This window comes from Salarias fasciatus, chromosome 7, assembly GCF_902148845.1.
Source record: "Salarias fasciatus chromosome 7, fSalaFa1.1, whole genome shotgun sequence".
NCBI lineage: Eukaryota > Metazoa > Chordata > Actinopteri > Blenniiformes > Blenniidae > Salarias > Salarias fasciatus.
In genome coordinates, this window is record NC_043751.1 from 12,854,836 (window position 1) to 12,869,727 (window position 14,892).

Here is a 14,892-nt window from a genome sequence, read left to right on the forward strand (position 1 = left end):
ATGGATTCCTCGAACCTTTGCACTATTAATCACTGGTGTAAACACATCCCAAAGGCAGAGAAAACTTTACGACAGAATCACAGGAATTAAAATCTGCTTTCAGAACACCACTGAAATATAAGTTGTTTTGTCAGATACTTCTTCACTCCAGACATATATGTCAAAAAGTTTTATAATTTTATTGGATGGTCTTTAATATCTGAATGTACTTCATCCATGTTGGCTTCTGTTTTTACACTCCTGTCCTGATCTGCCATTACCTGGCCTGTGAGCTGTCCAGCGGAGCGGTGACCAGGTGCCTCCTGCTGTCCCTGTTGAAAACCAGGGCCTTGCCGCTGGCGAGCACCCCGCAGCCGAAGCTGACTTCAGCCCCGCGCAGAGAGGAGAAGCTGTGGTAGGAGGAAAGGCGGGGGCTGGAAAACCCCTCCGACAGGAACGCTGGGAAGGTCTGAGAGGCCAGTTCACAGGCTGGACCACTGAAGCCCGGGTCACATCTGGGAGGTTTTATAATGACAGAGAAGAGCAGACGAGAGGAATTGTTAGAGTGAAAGCCATCTTTCTATTCATCCACGTCATCCTCTATACCAATCATAGCTGCCATTTAACCATAAATGCATCAATGCATTGGGGGAAACCTGAGTATCTGGAAAAAATAACATCAAAACTCGATACAGAAAGGAACCCAAACATGTCACTATGAGGTGAGAGTGCGAACCACTGCACCACTGTGCAGCCAGAGAGAAAGATGTGTCACAGAGCAGAAAGAGATAATAAACGCGCATTAATAAATCATAAACATAACACAGTTTGATTAGCTCTGCATGCCGATTGGTGCTGAGAGGCATGAGAGACTCCTTAGATTTATCTTCTTTAATAAGAAGTCGGCACATACTTGCAGCCTGTGCGGGAACAGTGTCCTCTTCCAGAGCAGAAGCGAAGGCAAGCTGGACCAATATACACTGGAAAGCAGGAGACAAATAGAAACATCATTTTCAGAGCTCAGAGCATTTTATGTATTTAGCTGGTTGTGATAAAGATTGAAAGGAAAATGGGAAAGATATTGTGGGTAGAGATGTAATCTCGACGAAGAAGATTAAACTGGTCATTTCTTATTCCAAGTGTACAGAGTTTGCATTTTTTTTTGCACCCAACTTAATATATTTTCGTGTCGCAGGTTGAAGTCATGTTACGGTATTTAAAAATTAATATATAGTGTTTTTACTGCGTTACATTGTTAAATGTAGTGTAATATTTGTCTTTACCAGTCTAAAGAAGCCTGGAATTCAATATTCCCTTTTCCAGAACATGATTAATGAAAGTGAAGACAACTGGGACGCTGCATGGTTCTTACCATTGTCTATGGCCCACATGTTGCCGACCCCAGTTCCGGACTGCTTCCAACGGAAGCGGGTCGTTTCAGTGAGAGCGGCGTTGGGCAGAGGAATGGAGATTCGGGTCCAACTGAGTGGCCAAAACACAGAAAATTAAAACAAATGAAGGGGTAAATTCACAAAAACCAAGATCTAAACATGAAGGCTGATTCATACCCGCTGTAGTTGTCAGAGGAGTAGATGGTGCTGTGAGGTAGATGGGGCCCGGCGCAGAGCTCTGGCAGACACTCGGTGTGGAGCAGAGACCAGGAGCGACCCTGATTCGAGGAAAACTCCAGACTGACACTGGGGGAAAGAAAGAGATGACAGATTATCCCAACGTGTTCATTCACCAACTTGCAGAGAGTACAGCAAAGGGGCCTAAGAAGGTTCAGCAATTTATTACCTCGATTTCAAAAACCTTTTAGACAGCTACAAATTTAGTTTGACTTCGAGAATGTTCATCTTATAGAGCAACAACATTTTCTTACACCAAGTTCATTCTAAAAGGTCTTTCAGGATTCATCACTGTTCAATCATAGTTCAAATCATCAAAGAGTTTCAACTTCCCTCTCAACCTAAATCTGAATCTACACAAGCTAAAAATGCGTAAACTCTGGTTTCTGAAACTCAACTGTAAAGTCAAACGAAAATTGCTGCAATTTCCAACATCTGATGGGTCAAAGGAGAGCAGCGATTTGATTTGAACATTTTAACAATTGCCTCCAACTGCAGTTTTCAGTCTTAGAGGTCAGTTATCGACAGATGCTGCTGTTACAAAAGCGTTACAGCGTTGTTGCTCTCGGGTTTTTCTGTGTACAGCAGTTACCAGTTTTCCCAACCTAAAATACCGAGTGACTGCAGGGTGTCTGACATGGTGTGTGGGAGTCTCCTTTGTTGCTGCCCAATTTCATGAATTTGCCAAGAGAAGTGGATGCGTTTTTTTTCTCATAAAAGCGGCGCCGTCTAACCCAGTTCCAAACAAACCACACCTGTTGGCAGGCTGGTAGGAGCCACAGCCGAGGTTGATGGAGAACTGAGCAACATGTGTGTGGGTGCCAGGCAGCACGGGGAGCAGCTGCATGAAGTCCACGGCCCACACGTGACGGTTGGCACCTCCATGTGAGCGCTGCTCCAGGCAGAACTGGGTGACTGGCGTCTGCAGCTCAGTTGGCAGCGCCACCGACACCACGGCAGGAGTCTGACGGAGGAAAACCAGAATGAACTCAGCAGGAGAAGAGGAAAAACACTGTGCAATGTATTAAAATTATTATGTTACTGTTGTATAAAATTATGAAGACTTATTTCTTTTTTATGTAATTTCTTCAATTTTATGTACAACGTACAGGACCTTAGGCATGTGCCGTTGCAGCCTTTACCTTTTCTGATGAATAAACTCTCATTTGGTTTAAACCTTCATTCATCTTTTGGGTTTTTTTTTTTTATTTTTATTTTTTTAATTTTAGTTAGCTTGTGGACTCCTTCACTTTGTTCAACTTCCACCCCACTCAACGTAACCTCAAACCTTTGCAATGAATTCGATTTCACCTGTATCCACCTGACATGTGAATGTGGCTCTCTGTATGTGCATGTCGACTTTGATATCAGAGAGAAAACTGCATCTAAACTGGAGAAAACACTTTCAACTTTCTTGCAGAATGTGATGAATCAGTTAATATCGTAACTTTAAAATCACCTTGTATTCCATCAGTATTAAAACTTTTCTTCCCAAAAAACCAGAAGTTACAAAAAAAAAACCCAAAAAACGTCTTAATTCACATGTTTCTATGGAAATGTGCCCATATATCGTCTATTCTGCATTTTCAGTTAAAAGGGCAGCTTGATGGGTTATGCAAAGTATCCCACCCTGTAGGAGGAGTAGGGCAGCGTGTCGAGCACCACGCGCTCTCTGCGACCCTCAGACCTCCCAAACAGGATCACGTCGTTCTCACGGGACTCCCCGGGGTCACAGTCACCCCCACCTACACAGAAACACGACACACCATGTTCACACACACTTAGAGATGTTGAAAGATCATGACATGGTGAAACATTAAATACAACTAAATTCTTGAGTATTTAAAGCTGAAGTCAGTATGAAGGAGGGAAGGTTTTCCTGACCCATGGTGAAGTAGAAGCGGAGGTTTCCATACGACGTGGTGTCGAGGTAAGGGGTGCACACCCTCCTCCTGCCCTCCCTTTCAAACACAAGTGCAGAGCCCGACTCGATCTCTCCACACTGGGTCCCGTACACAGCTCCCTCTATGTCCCAGCTGAGCGAAAGAAGGAAAGAAATAACAGAAACAATTAGGGTTGGATTAATAAGGAAAAAAGAAATATTTTCATCATATAGTATTTTCACCAAACTACAGAAAATAAGTGGTGCAAACTATTTCTGAAGTAGTGTATCACCTACTTGCATATTTAACATGTTTAATGTTATCCAGAGAATTAAAAAAAAAAACAACAACAACAACAAAATAGCCAATTCTTGACGCAAAGTATAATTAAATAAAACAGCTATAGGAAAAAAATATAAGCTGCAGGTATTGTCTACTTTAATAAGATTGAATAAGCCAATACAATATCCCAAGTGAGATATTACAGACATAACAGGACATAGTCAGACGCACAAATTACAGGAAGGAAATTGTTCTGTTTATAAATGAACTCTTCTACACAGCGTCTCCCTCTGGAGTGTTACTGAACTCAGGAAACAGCAGTTATAATTCATGTCTTGCTGGTAAACAACCACACAATGCCAGGAATATGGCATAAATCACCTGGAAGAGGACTTTCACACACATGCAGGCACATATTTCTGCACAGTGGACAGAGGATTCTCATTAGCCCTGACAGAAGTTAACTCGGTGTGTCAGCCCTCCTCTCCCGGTGCTCACCTCCCTCTTCTCCCAGTTTCTGCTGGTCTCCCCCTTCCCTTCCCCACTGTTCCTCTCTATTTTCTGCATCTCTGTCACAGCGAGCGTCGGGTTAAATGACACTTAGTGGAGTATACCATTACCACAAAAAAATTAAAAAAAAAACATGCCTGCTTCCCTCACACATGTGTCACCCCACGGCGCCCGGCGGGTGAGAGCGGGCATGCAGTTTCGGCATGTTGGCATGCTAAGCTGAGGTGTGAGGATGTGGTGCAGTTATAGAAACACACTCATGTTTGCAGTGCTTCTCATTAATGAGGAAAAAAAAAAAGCCCTCCTGACAGACGTGGTGCACGAAGCCTGTTAATTACTCTCTGGCAGTAACACGATCTATCATCCCTGCCCTTTTATCTCTCTACCCCTTACAGTGCTTCAGACAGCACTCCCTTGTTTTCCGCTGTCCACCGAGTGTGTGTGTCTCGCTCTGAACAGATGGACTGCCATGTCTGGAGCCGTCAGAGGAGCGGCGCTCACCTGCTTCAGGACCCAAGCTCGACTTGAACTTGTGCGACACGCTGCATGCTTCATCGTGACATATGACAAATGACAGGCATCGAGGAATGGGCACACACACATGGCTGCGACGTGCAGTGAGGGCTGTTCATATTTACAAATACTGAATAGAGGTCTTCAAATGTCAGTCAACTGATTATATCAGATCATCATATATTAAAACTCTATCCATGAAATATGGACAACTCAGAGAATTTTCATTTGTTAATAAATCCACTTGCAAGTGTTAAAAATAGAAATCTGAAAAATGTACAAATGTGGTATTATTATTATTATTATTATTATTATTATTATTATTATTATTATCATTATTATTATTAAAATGTATAATTAAAATAAGAAAGAACTAATTATAAAACCTGGTCAGGTCACATGATGGAGGAAGAGTGATTGATAGAGTGAATTATTATTAACTCTCAGGCAATTAAATCATTTATTCTATGTTTATTTTCCTTCATGCATCCAAATTGAGGCCATAAGCAATTTTGAGGATCCTCTATCACACAGCAGCTCTACCACACTTGCTGCTGGTGTTGTATGAGTCGCTGAAAATGTGTAAATCACAGTTATTTTAATCGTAAATGAACATCAGTATTCGATTACAATTTCAGTTGCTACTTAAAAATACTCTAGTTGTGGAATTACTTTGGTGGTAATTAAGTACAGTAGCCACCAATCAGGCATTTTCTGAAGTAAAACTTAAAGTAGTAAAGGAAATATAAGTTAGATAAAAAAGTTACTATATATATTACCAGTTAACTGGAAGTAAATTTTAGTGAGATCTATTGAAGTTAATCAAATCCACAGATTCAGATCTTATCAATCAGTCTTAATCTGGTTTATGACACGAGTCCTTCCTCACTCCACAAACTCATGTGGGAGTTGGCATGCTTCACAGTTTGAAGCTCCTGGAGCTGCTCATGCAGAAAGCTCAGTTATGAGTATTATTGTGCTGCTTCTGCTCATAAAAAGAGACTCCTGGAGCGATGTGGGCATATCCTGACGGGGAGGTGGTCTTGTATTATTAATCGCAGTAAGTACTTGGTCTTATCTTGACTTGTAAATGCAGCAAACACGATGTGCTCAGTACTGCCCCCTACAGTGAATTACAAGTACTGAAAAACCTCACCTCTTACATTTCTTTTAAATTGTGGATTTACGTCACTGTCTTATTGATACAGACGAAACACTTGACCTTTTCTACAGTAGCTGCAAAAATTACATTGATGACTATAAGAACATTTTATTTCATTTCATATATAACGATATTGTTTTGTCGAAATTTCCCCTAACCATACATCGCTGATTGACCTGGTCATATATTGGTAATGCATTTCTGTGAAGTTACACATCCAAACTAATTCAAAACATAATGCTGGGATCGATTTTACAACCAGAATAAACTTCACCTTCAAGAAGAGTAATGTTTCTTAAGATGTGTATGTCCCCCATTATAGTTTGGCTCCATTATTTCCCTCTAATCCTTTAATATTCTAAAAGACTGTCTGGCAACAAAGTTTGTTCTTGTATAAGTTAAGATTGTTGCTGCAGAATGAAAACGCCTGCTCGGTGTCAAGTCAGCTGAGTCAGCACCACAGTGAAAAAGCTTTTAACATTCTTCATCTTGTATTTTTATAGATCGCATTTTAAACAAACTACTCCCACATTACATTGTTGTTGCTATCACTTTTACTATTGAGTCTCATTTGTTTTAGCTTGCTCCTATTACCGTCTTCCCTTGCTCGCAAAGCACTTTGTGATTCTGCTTTTGAGAGGTGTGATAAAAAAAAAGAAAGAAAGTGGACTTGATGTGAAGTGAGGCTGGGAGATGGAGATTTGCCTTACTTTGCGGGTGCGCTCTCAAAGTCTTCCTCCCAGTAGCTCCTCCCCTCCTCTCGGTGGAGGTCGATGTCTCTGGTGGTTGTAAAGCTGTGGCCAGCCCCCTCGCCACCGTGGAAATACAAGGCGTTGCCCTCAGACTGACAGGCATGCTGGGCGACAGAAGCACAGGGGAGGGGTACAAATTATTCCTTCATAACAAGAACAACTTGAATATACATATTCCAAATAAATAAATAAAGAAATGTCTCCCACATTTCTGATAAAATGAGAGTCAAATTCATTTGTATGAATTTGATTGATTTGCTGTTGTACCTTGACAGTAGCTCCGGGGAAGAAGAGCCAGTTGGCAGTATCTGGAGGATCTAAGTTGTCCTCCATCAGGGGGACTTTGTGGGCAGCATTGACCAGCAGCACGTTATCCAGTCCCCAGCAGGACTCGTAGCCCTCGGGCCCTGCTGGGGCTTCTTGGGACCAGCGGAGACGAACGCCCTCGGCTCTGGAGGAGTGTGGAAGAGGAAGCAGGTGGACGACGGTGCTGCTGTTGGTCGGAGCTCTTTAGGAAAGAGAGAAAAGCAGAATGAGCCGTCTGACTAAACATGCATGTGATAGCAGCGCTTATGTAATCCACCGTCAGATGTTTATTCATTAAATAGTCATCAATAATAATTACAATACGGCTGAAAAAGACAAACTTAAAGAGAGAACAGATAGCCTCGGCCTAAATAATCCCAATGAGCCCGTGTGTTCACACAGAGGCACAACATCCACTTACTGCGGCAAAATACTGTAATTATAAGACAGTGACAGAGCAGAAAATCTACATTTAAAAGCTGACAACACGGAGAGAGTCATGGAGTGAGGGATTAATAAAAACAGGTGGATGATCAAGACACAAACAGGGGAGGAATAAGAAATTAAGAGGGGGAGGTGTGAATGAGGGAAAAGAGAGGGCGGGTGTTCACAGCAGATGGAAGGACAGTGGGATGGATGAGAGAGAGAGAGAGAGAGAGAGAGAGAGAGAGACACACACACACACACACACACACACACACACACACACACACACACACACACACACACACACACACACACACACACACACACACACGCACACACACACAGAGGCAGACAGAGAGACCTGATCTTCTCCAGTGTGATCCATTCCTCTGAGCTGTTGGCGTTACCGCTCAGGCTGTATGACACAGTGATGCTCGGGTCCGAATAACTGAAGCGGCAGGAGCCTGAGCCTGGGAAATGACACACACACAGAAAAAAATACATTTATGTTCACGTAGACTCTCCTGTTGTGGAAACAGAATAATGATGGGTTGGTTCAACCTCGTTCTAGTCAAAGGATAATGGTATGATGACCCACACATTAAAACTCCAAAAGTCACTTTTAGTGCGAAAAACGCCTGTCTGGACCCTATGCTAACACCTTGAATTCTGTTTGAAACTTTTACTTACGAACAACTTACTTTTTAGACAGAAACAGGAGATGGTGAATTCTGCACCTTCAGTATGTATAACTACTGTTACCACTCTATCAGCCGCTGAGATTTAACTCTGAATCTCTAAAGGCTTAAAGAAGCAGTACAGGTTTTAAGAATGGAAGAATAAAACAATATTTGACTCACAAAAAATTATTCTGAAACCTGAAAACCTGAAAAACATCACTAAGTCCCGCCACAAACTTCATTTACTTCATTATCTGTGACCTCTGACGGTTATTCATGCGATCAGCTCGTCTTTAGGGAGCCAGTGAAGCTGGAGGAGTGGATCTTTTTTTAAAGTCGGAATGGTTTCAATAATGCAACTTTCCATGCTTTTGGGCATTTTCAATTTATAATAAGATAATGAATAACAAAATGAATCAGACTGTTTAAAACGTTACGCTGTGTGGTGACTTTGATGTTGGCGGTGTCAAAAGCCTGGCGATGAAGGAAGCAAACAGAAATCTCCTACATCTCCACCTTCCTTCCTCACTTCCTCCCACACCCTCTGACGTTGTGTTTTGTCCACTTTGCTCCAGCCTGAATGCAGCTGTGCAATGAACACTCCACAACTGTGACATGACGGAAATTCAATTTAATGACAAAAAAAAAAAAAAAACTCACAGAGAGTGAGAGAACAGCAGAGCAGAAGGATTGAGGTGGACTGCTCTCCATTATCTACTCCTATTTTAACCCTGTCGTGCTCTAATGGAACCAGTGAATTCTTGTGACGGACATGAAAAATACAAGCCTTCTAAAGTCTCTGCCATGGATTGAGGGTGTCTTTCCAGAATACTGTAAATCATTCATTATTATGATAGGGCGAGAGGAAGAGAAAGACAAACTGAAACAGTGTGCACCAGCTGTCTGGTTGACATGAAAGAGGACAGACAGGAAGCATGTCTTTCCTGAGGATGACAGGAGGATCAACTGTCCTGGGATGTTGATAAGTCTCACATATAAACTTCTTTCACTGTTCACTCTCACATATAAACTTCTTTCACTGTTCACTGTTTGACGTGTGTGCGGAGTTTTATTACTCACCTAGAGCAAACTGCAGGACCGAGGCTGTGCTGGTGTTGAGAGGTACAGTAGTCTGAGGAGGATACACACAGTTTAGGAGGTGTTTCTTTTAGGGCAGCAGTTTAAACTGTGACGTCAGATGTTTTCAACATGTTTAAAAAAGTTTATTTGCTGGAGATGTGTAAAACAATGTATAGATGTCTTAATAAGCACATTTGTCCTACATATTTCGAGAGAGTGTCCGTTCTTATGGAATGCAGAATGCGGAAGTTATCTCATGTATGCATGTATGCATCCAGAAACAAAGCAAACAGACTGATGGCTTTTGTGTGCATGAGTGCATGTTTTCAGTGCTGATGTTGGTGCATTTGTTAGTATTTGCGTCGGTGCTTCTCTGTTTCAGGATAAGCACGCTTGTTGCACTCGACAGAAGAGCTGCCAGCGGCATCAAACATTTGGAGCAGTGACAGACAAAGCGAATGCTTATCAGGGAAGCAAATAGAATCATGAGGCTCTAAAACACTCCGGTGCTTTTATCTCATACAGTTAGGTAAACAGTCTGAAATCAACTTTTAAAAAGATATGAAGAGACATGAAGGGGTTTGATCAGCATTTAGGAGCGTGCGTCCTCGAGTCACACTCGAGGCTTTCACACCCAAAAAATAAGGTACAATCTTTATGACGGGTTTCTCGGGTTTGATTTTTTTTTTACTCTCATGGCACAGAGATGTCTAATCTTGACACTCGTTTGTGGTTATAAACCAGTCTGTAGTGGTTCAGAAGTCGGTGTGGTTGTTGTGGCAGAGTGCTTGATTCGGATGGAGGGTCAATGAACCGAATAATGCACAGTGGTTACGGCGTGGTCGGACGTGGCGGTTACCAGCTCTCTCTCTCCGACGGGCTCGCAGAAAGTGACTGCTCTGCCGTGCATCAGCACGCCACACTGCTCTCCCACCTCACAGTTACTGCACTCAGACCTGTGAACAGAGAGAAGAGGAGAGAAGAGGAGAGAAGAAGAGGAGGAGAGAACTGAGTTCCGATATATAATGCATATAACGGGGGGGATCGACTACTGATGTAATGAGTGTGACGACACCTTGAGATTACAAGCTGAGTCACAACCTCTTCACCTACCAGATGCTCGGGTCCAGCTCTCCTTGGAGGTTGGAGTCGAAGTCATCACGCAGCACCACATGCTTCCCATGGAGCTCCACTATACACACACACACACACACACACACACACACACACACACACACACACACACACATACTGTAAATGATACCTGGTCTTATCTCGCAGTAATTGCCAAAGTGATTACAACATGATTAAAAAATAAATAAATATAAACCATGAGGAAATGAAAGGTGGACTCACTTAGACTTGGTCTCAGTGGGGACTCAGTTGGAGCTGAAACAGAAGAAAAGTTTGTCTGTGAGGCAATGTCCCGTATTTCAAAGGTGTTTTAATGTTATTACTGGGTCTAACAAGCAGATGGAAAACTGAAAAAGGGAGTATATACACCTTTACAGAGAACATTTGAATCAAAAGTAAATATACAGACTACACAGTCCGTAAAGTTTTGAAATACGAATAACAGGGCTGAAGTGTGTAACTTCATTGGTGAGAGTGAAGAAACGGGACCAATCTTACATCATCTCTGAGCGAAACAAAGTTTCTCTGTGTCCTGGCCGGCCATGGCCGCAGTCTCCTGGCTACTGATGTTAATTCTTTTCAGTAATGAAAGGCCGAGCTGCTATGATTAATGGTTCAATAGCAATTAACTGCCATCCTCCCCAGAGGCGCCTGTGTGCTGTAATCTGTGGCCACTGCGCGGCGAAAACTCTCTCCCATCAATCTCTCCCGGGAAACATGGCTTTGAGAAGAGGCACGAGGTGACTGGAAGGTGGCTGTGAGTGTGCAGACTTAATCATTCAACCGAGGGTTTAAAAAAGCTGCCCTGAAATCAAAAAGCAAAAATATGTAGGATGCAGTCTACGTTTACATTTAGGCAAAATACCACAAACTGTGGGTGTGACTCACGTCACGTGCGCAGAGCAGAGGGAGATCGAAGTGTCGGATATATCATATTTTTTCTTGTACACAAACACAAACACACACAAAAGAACGAAAAGAAAAACTTTCTGAAGGAAAGGAACTTCCTAAATTCACATGCATGCAAAGAAAGCAATAACCTGTTGCCTATTTAGGTTTCAGATCCGTCATGCATTTTTTCAAATCATGTTTTCCTCATGTAAAAGAATTCTCCAAGATTTCTAAGAGAAATATTAGGTAATTCCATTTTTACTGATAATCAGTGCCTCTTGATCTACATGATACGGGGCTAAAAGAGGAAGGCCAATGTTGCAGTAAGGTGTGCTGTTGGTGTGACAGAGTGAAGGTGGGATTTAAAAAAATAAAAAGGATCAAATGTGAGCCCTTTCTTGTTTGCAGCGGTGACAGACAAGCGAACAGATGAAGGCAGGATTCAGGAGTCGCAATGGGCTTTAATGTTTCCTGATGACAGAGCAGGAAGCAGGGAGAGGAGAACCTCGACAAGTGGAAGCTTACTCCATTACAGAGAATATGAAAGAGCAGGAGTAAAACAGAATACATACGTGAATCTGTGTGTGAATGAGTGTACGTGATTAACAGCGTAAAGCCCTTTGGGGGCTGCTCAAGTGGTAATAAAGGAATTAACATTTACCATGTGTCGGTGGAAATGATGATCGCAAAACAATGAGGTTGATGGAGGGAAGGTACCAGAGAGACGGAAGTTAAAGTACTTGGGGGTCAATGTTCCAAAGCAGTCCATGGCGAGAAGGAGAGGTGGCCAAGACAGCAAAGAAAGCTATGCTACAGGATTTGTATTGTTCTAGCTAGTGAAGGTCTACAGCAGTGATTGACAAGCTTTTTCTTGAGGTACCCAAAATTTTTACCATCGTAAAAAAATCAGTGTGGCCAGATTGGAGTCTCTTCCAGGCCGGTTCTGGTTCACGAAGACAGTGACAGTGCACTGGGTTAGGAGGATACAGGGAATTGGTAGAAGATGATCCGCTGTGGCAACTACTGACAGCAAAATTCAGAAAGGAGAAGATTAATACCTCTTGACCTCTCTGATCATTATCCTCTTCCATTCCTTAGCTTTTCTCAGAAAAGTAAAGTGAGTTAAGACATCCTGACTATGAACTGAAGAACTAATCTAACACAGTATTCTCCATCCAGGATAAGCCTGCCCACCTGATAAGATGCACTGAGGTAAGGAGAAAAAAAGCAGGAACTTGTTCCAAAGTTAAGCTCTCAGTTACTTGAAAATCCTACCTCAAGCCCTTTATAAACAACTTGAAACGGAATCAAAAGAGAATGGAATATTAAAGAGGTTTCATATTATCTTAATGGCTCTGGTCTTAACTTTAAGCTCAGGCTTTGCTTTTATTAGTTGCCCTCATTTCTTGCAACTGATTCCATTCGCTGGGCTTTCAGAAATGGATTTATAGTTCACACAGTGGTGGAAAAGTTTCATGCTGACTGTATAAGTTGGAGTTTTAGTGGTCTGACAGACAGAGCTGGCCGGTTCTGCTGCTGCTCGAGTGGTCACTGATGCTCAGAGCCGTGAGTCTGGAGCCCGAGCTCAGCGATGAAGCCCATTGCGAGCAGATGAAAGGGCCTGGTTCAAATATTTCTGTCTCAATTCCTCTATGTCTAATCCACCAATTTCTGCTGATTCAGAATGTGTTTGGATGAGCCACCAGTCCCAGCTGTGTTTTATTGTGCCCAACAGACATCATTTTGAAGCAACGATAAAAATGAGGCTGATACTTGTGTGCCTCGTCTATAAGCACATGCTCATTTAAATATTTAGCCCGTGAAGACCATGTAGTGAAACTCAATGCCTGGAAATCCACCCAGTCTAACTGGCATACTGTCATAAATGCTTGGTTGGTTGATAATTCTGCTCTCTATAGTCTTTTCCAGTCTCTCCCACTCTTTTAAACAAACCCATCTAAATCGCTTTCAGTCTTTCTAGTGGGGCCATTTGGCGAAAGAAAGGCCCAGAAGATTTTCTTGGGTGGATAATCCCTCCAAGCTTCCAAAAAGGCCTCATTTATGGTTTTCTTTCTCCATGCTTCATCACACTCTCCTGCTGTCTCTCTCACTTCCCTTCTATCAAAATCTCTCCGTCTTCTGCTCAGCCCTCCATCCGCACCCATTCTGTCTCTCCGCCTCACCCTCTGTGCATCAAGAGCAGACAGTGGCGCTCATTTCACTTGGATTAATCCCCCTCTCACTTTCTTAAAGACTTCAATTACTGCCTCCTCTATTAGCAGCTCATCTCTTCTAATGCCTGTATCTTCCCGGCCAGGGCTTAAACACAGAAGGATGCAGGGGGAAACACACACACACACACACACACACAACGTTGGATTCTATGTTTGACCCAGCCCTCGACAGATTTTGTGCACATGCATACATACGCACACAAACGGAGGCGACGCATAAGTAGGACTTTTGAGTAAACTACTCCAGGCTTGGGGCGCTGTGAGGGGAGACTCTGCAAGCATAAGCTTTGGCAGACTCAGACGTCTCAGCACAAAGAGTGCAGGGGCACAAGTCATTTTAAATCTTCTCCCCCTCTTTTCCTCGTCTTCCAGCTCTAATCTCCTCTCTCTCGTCTTTTCTCCCCACCCTGTAAACTGTACCCAGTTTTCCAACATCCCTTGTTCTCCCCTCATTTGCTTGTTTTCCCTCCGTCTGACTCATATCCTCGAAGACGTGAACCGCATTTGAAGTCAGGTTGCTCGTGTCTCGCTGGTGGTTGCAATTACTGACTCACCGGGACGCAGGATGCTGTTGTTATTTCTTCAACAATGACTAAAAAAAAAAAAAGAAAAAAAAAGAAAATAGTTCCTCAAAGTTCCTGAGATCACACTTACTTCACTCCACTCAGCACAAGGCCCTTTTGTGTGAGCTTTAATTGGCACCATTATAACAATCACAAGTGAATTGAAGACAGCAAAGATTTGCAACTATTATGCAATTTACATATGACCTTTCTCTGCAATGTCTTCAAACAAAGATGGAATCCAAAGTTGAGCCACACTTTTCACTTCACAAAAGCAAGTCTCATTTCCAACCAAGACAGGCTTACTTAGCAGGCAATCTTTGGCTGTTTGTGTTAATCTCTTTGGAAAGTCTCTATGTGTCAGCGTGTGAGATGGGAAGAACTACAATAACATATTCTTCCACATATTGTTACTCTTTGCTGGATGATGTTGGGTAATCTACAAAAAAAAAAAAAAAAATACACAAACAAAATGGTGTACGAGTGAAAGAAGCCTGGAGAAGAATGGTGGAAAAGTACAGAAAATGGGTAGATGATAACCCAGGAGGGAAAAAGAAGCAACTGAGGTCTCAAGGTTTCCTGCTGGTGAGCAACGAGGGATGGCAGGAGAGCTGGCACGCAGCCAGGCAAGCAGGCTGGCTGGCAGACTGGGTGGGTGGCGTGAGGGTGGGAGAGGGTAGGCCACCCGTCCCTCCTCTGTTGCGCTGTGATCAGGCATCCCTCAGGGAGCCGTGGCCTCTTTGAGTTATATGTCCCTTTAATAATCCATCTGGGCTGCAGAGCACTTGGCCGGGCCCATAAAGATCTGATTTATTCTCTCGCTGGAAATGAGAGGACCCCGGGACGCTGGGCAGAAAGCAGGCACTGCT

The 14,892-nt window shown here is 42.9% G+C and overlaps 1 protein-coding gene across 5 annotated transcripts in view; it reads right to left on the reverse strand.

The window, feature by feature from the left end:
• reln (reelin) overlaps nucleotides 1–14,892 on the reverse strand; it is a 94,086-nt gene that overhangs the window by 25,836 nt on the left and 53,358 nt on the right. For all 5 annotated transcript variants that reach the window (XM_030097123.1, XM_030097121.1, XM_030097125.1 and 2 more), the window contains exons 5-18: nucleotides 10,558–10,590; nucleotides 10,315–10,393; nucleotides 10,061–10,157; nucleotides 9,202–9,253; nucleotides 7,803–7,911; nucleotides 6,977–7,217; nucleotides 6,668–6,813; nucleotides 3,492–3,643; nucleotides 3,237–3,352; nucleotides 2,363–2,571; nucleotides 1,548–1,676; nucleotides 1,352–1,461; nucleotides 893–959; nucleotides 261–494 (exon numbers count right to left, since the gene is read on the reverse strand). In XM_030097123.1, the coding sequence (XP_029952983.1) occupies nucleotides 261–494; nucleotides 893–959; nucleotides 1,352–1,461; nucleotides 1,548–1,676; nucleotides 2,363–2,571; nucleotides 3,237–3,352; nucleotides 3,492–3,643; nucleotides 6,668–6,813; nucleotides 6,977–7,217; nucleotides 7,803–7,911; nucleotides 9,202–9,253; nucleotides 10,061–10,157; nucleotides 10,315–10,393; nucleotides 10,558–10,590 (1,774 nt within the window). The remainder of the gene's footprint in view (nucleotides 1–260; nucleotides 495–892; nucleotides 960–1,351; nucleotides 1,462–1,547; nucleotides 1,677–2,362; nucleotides 2,572–3,236; nucleotides 3,353–3,491; nucleotides 3,644–6,667; nucleotides 6,814–6,976; nucleotides 7,218–7,802; nucleotides 7,912–9,201; nucleotides 9,254–10,060; nucleotides 10,158–10,314; nucleotides 10,394–10,557; nucleotides 10,591–14,892) is intronic.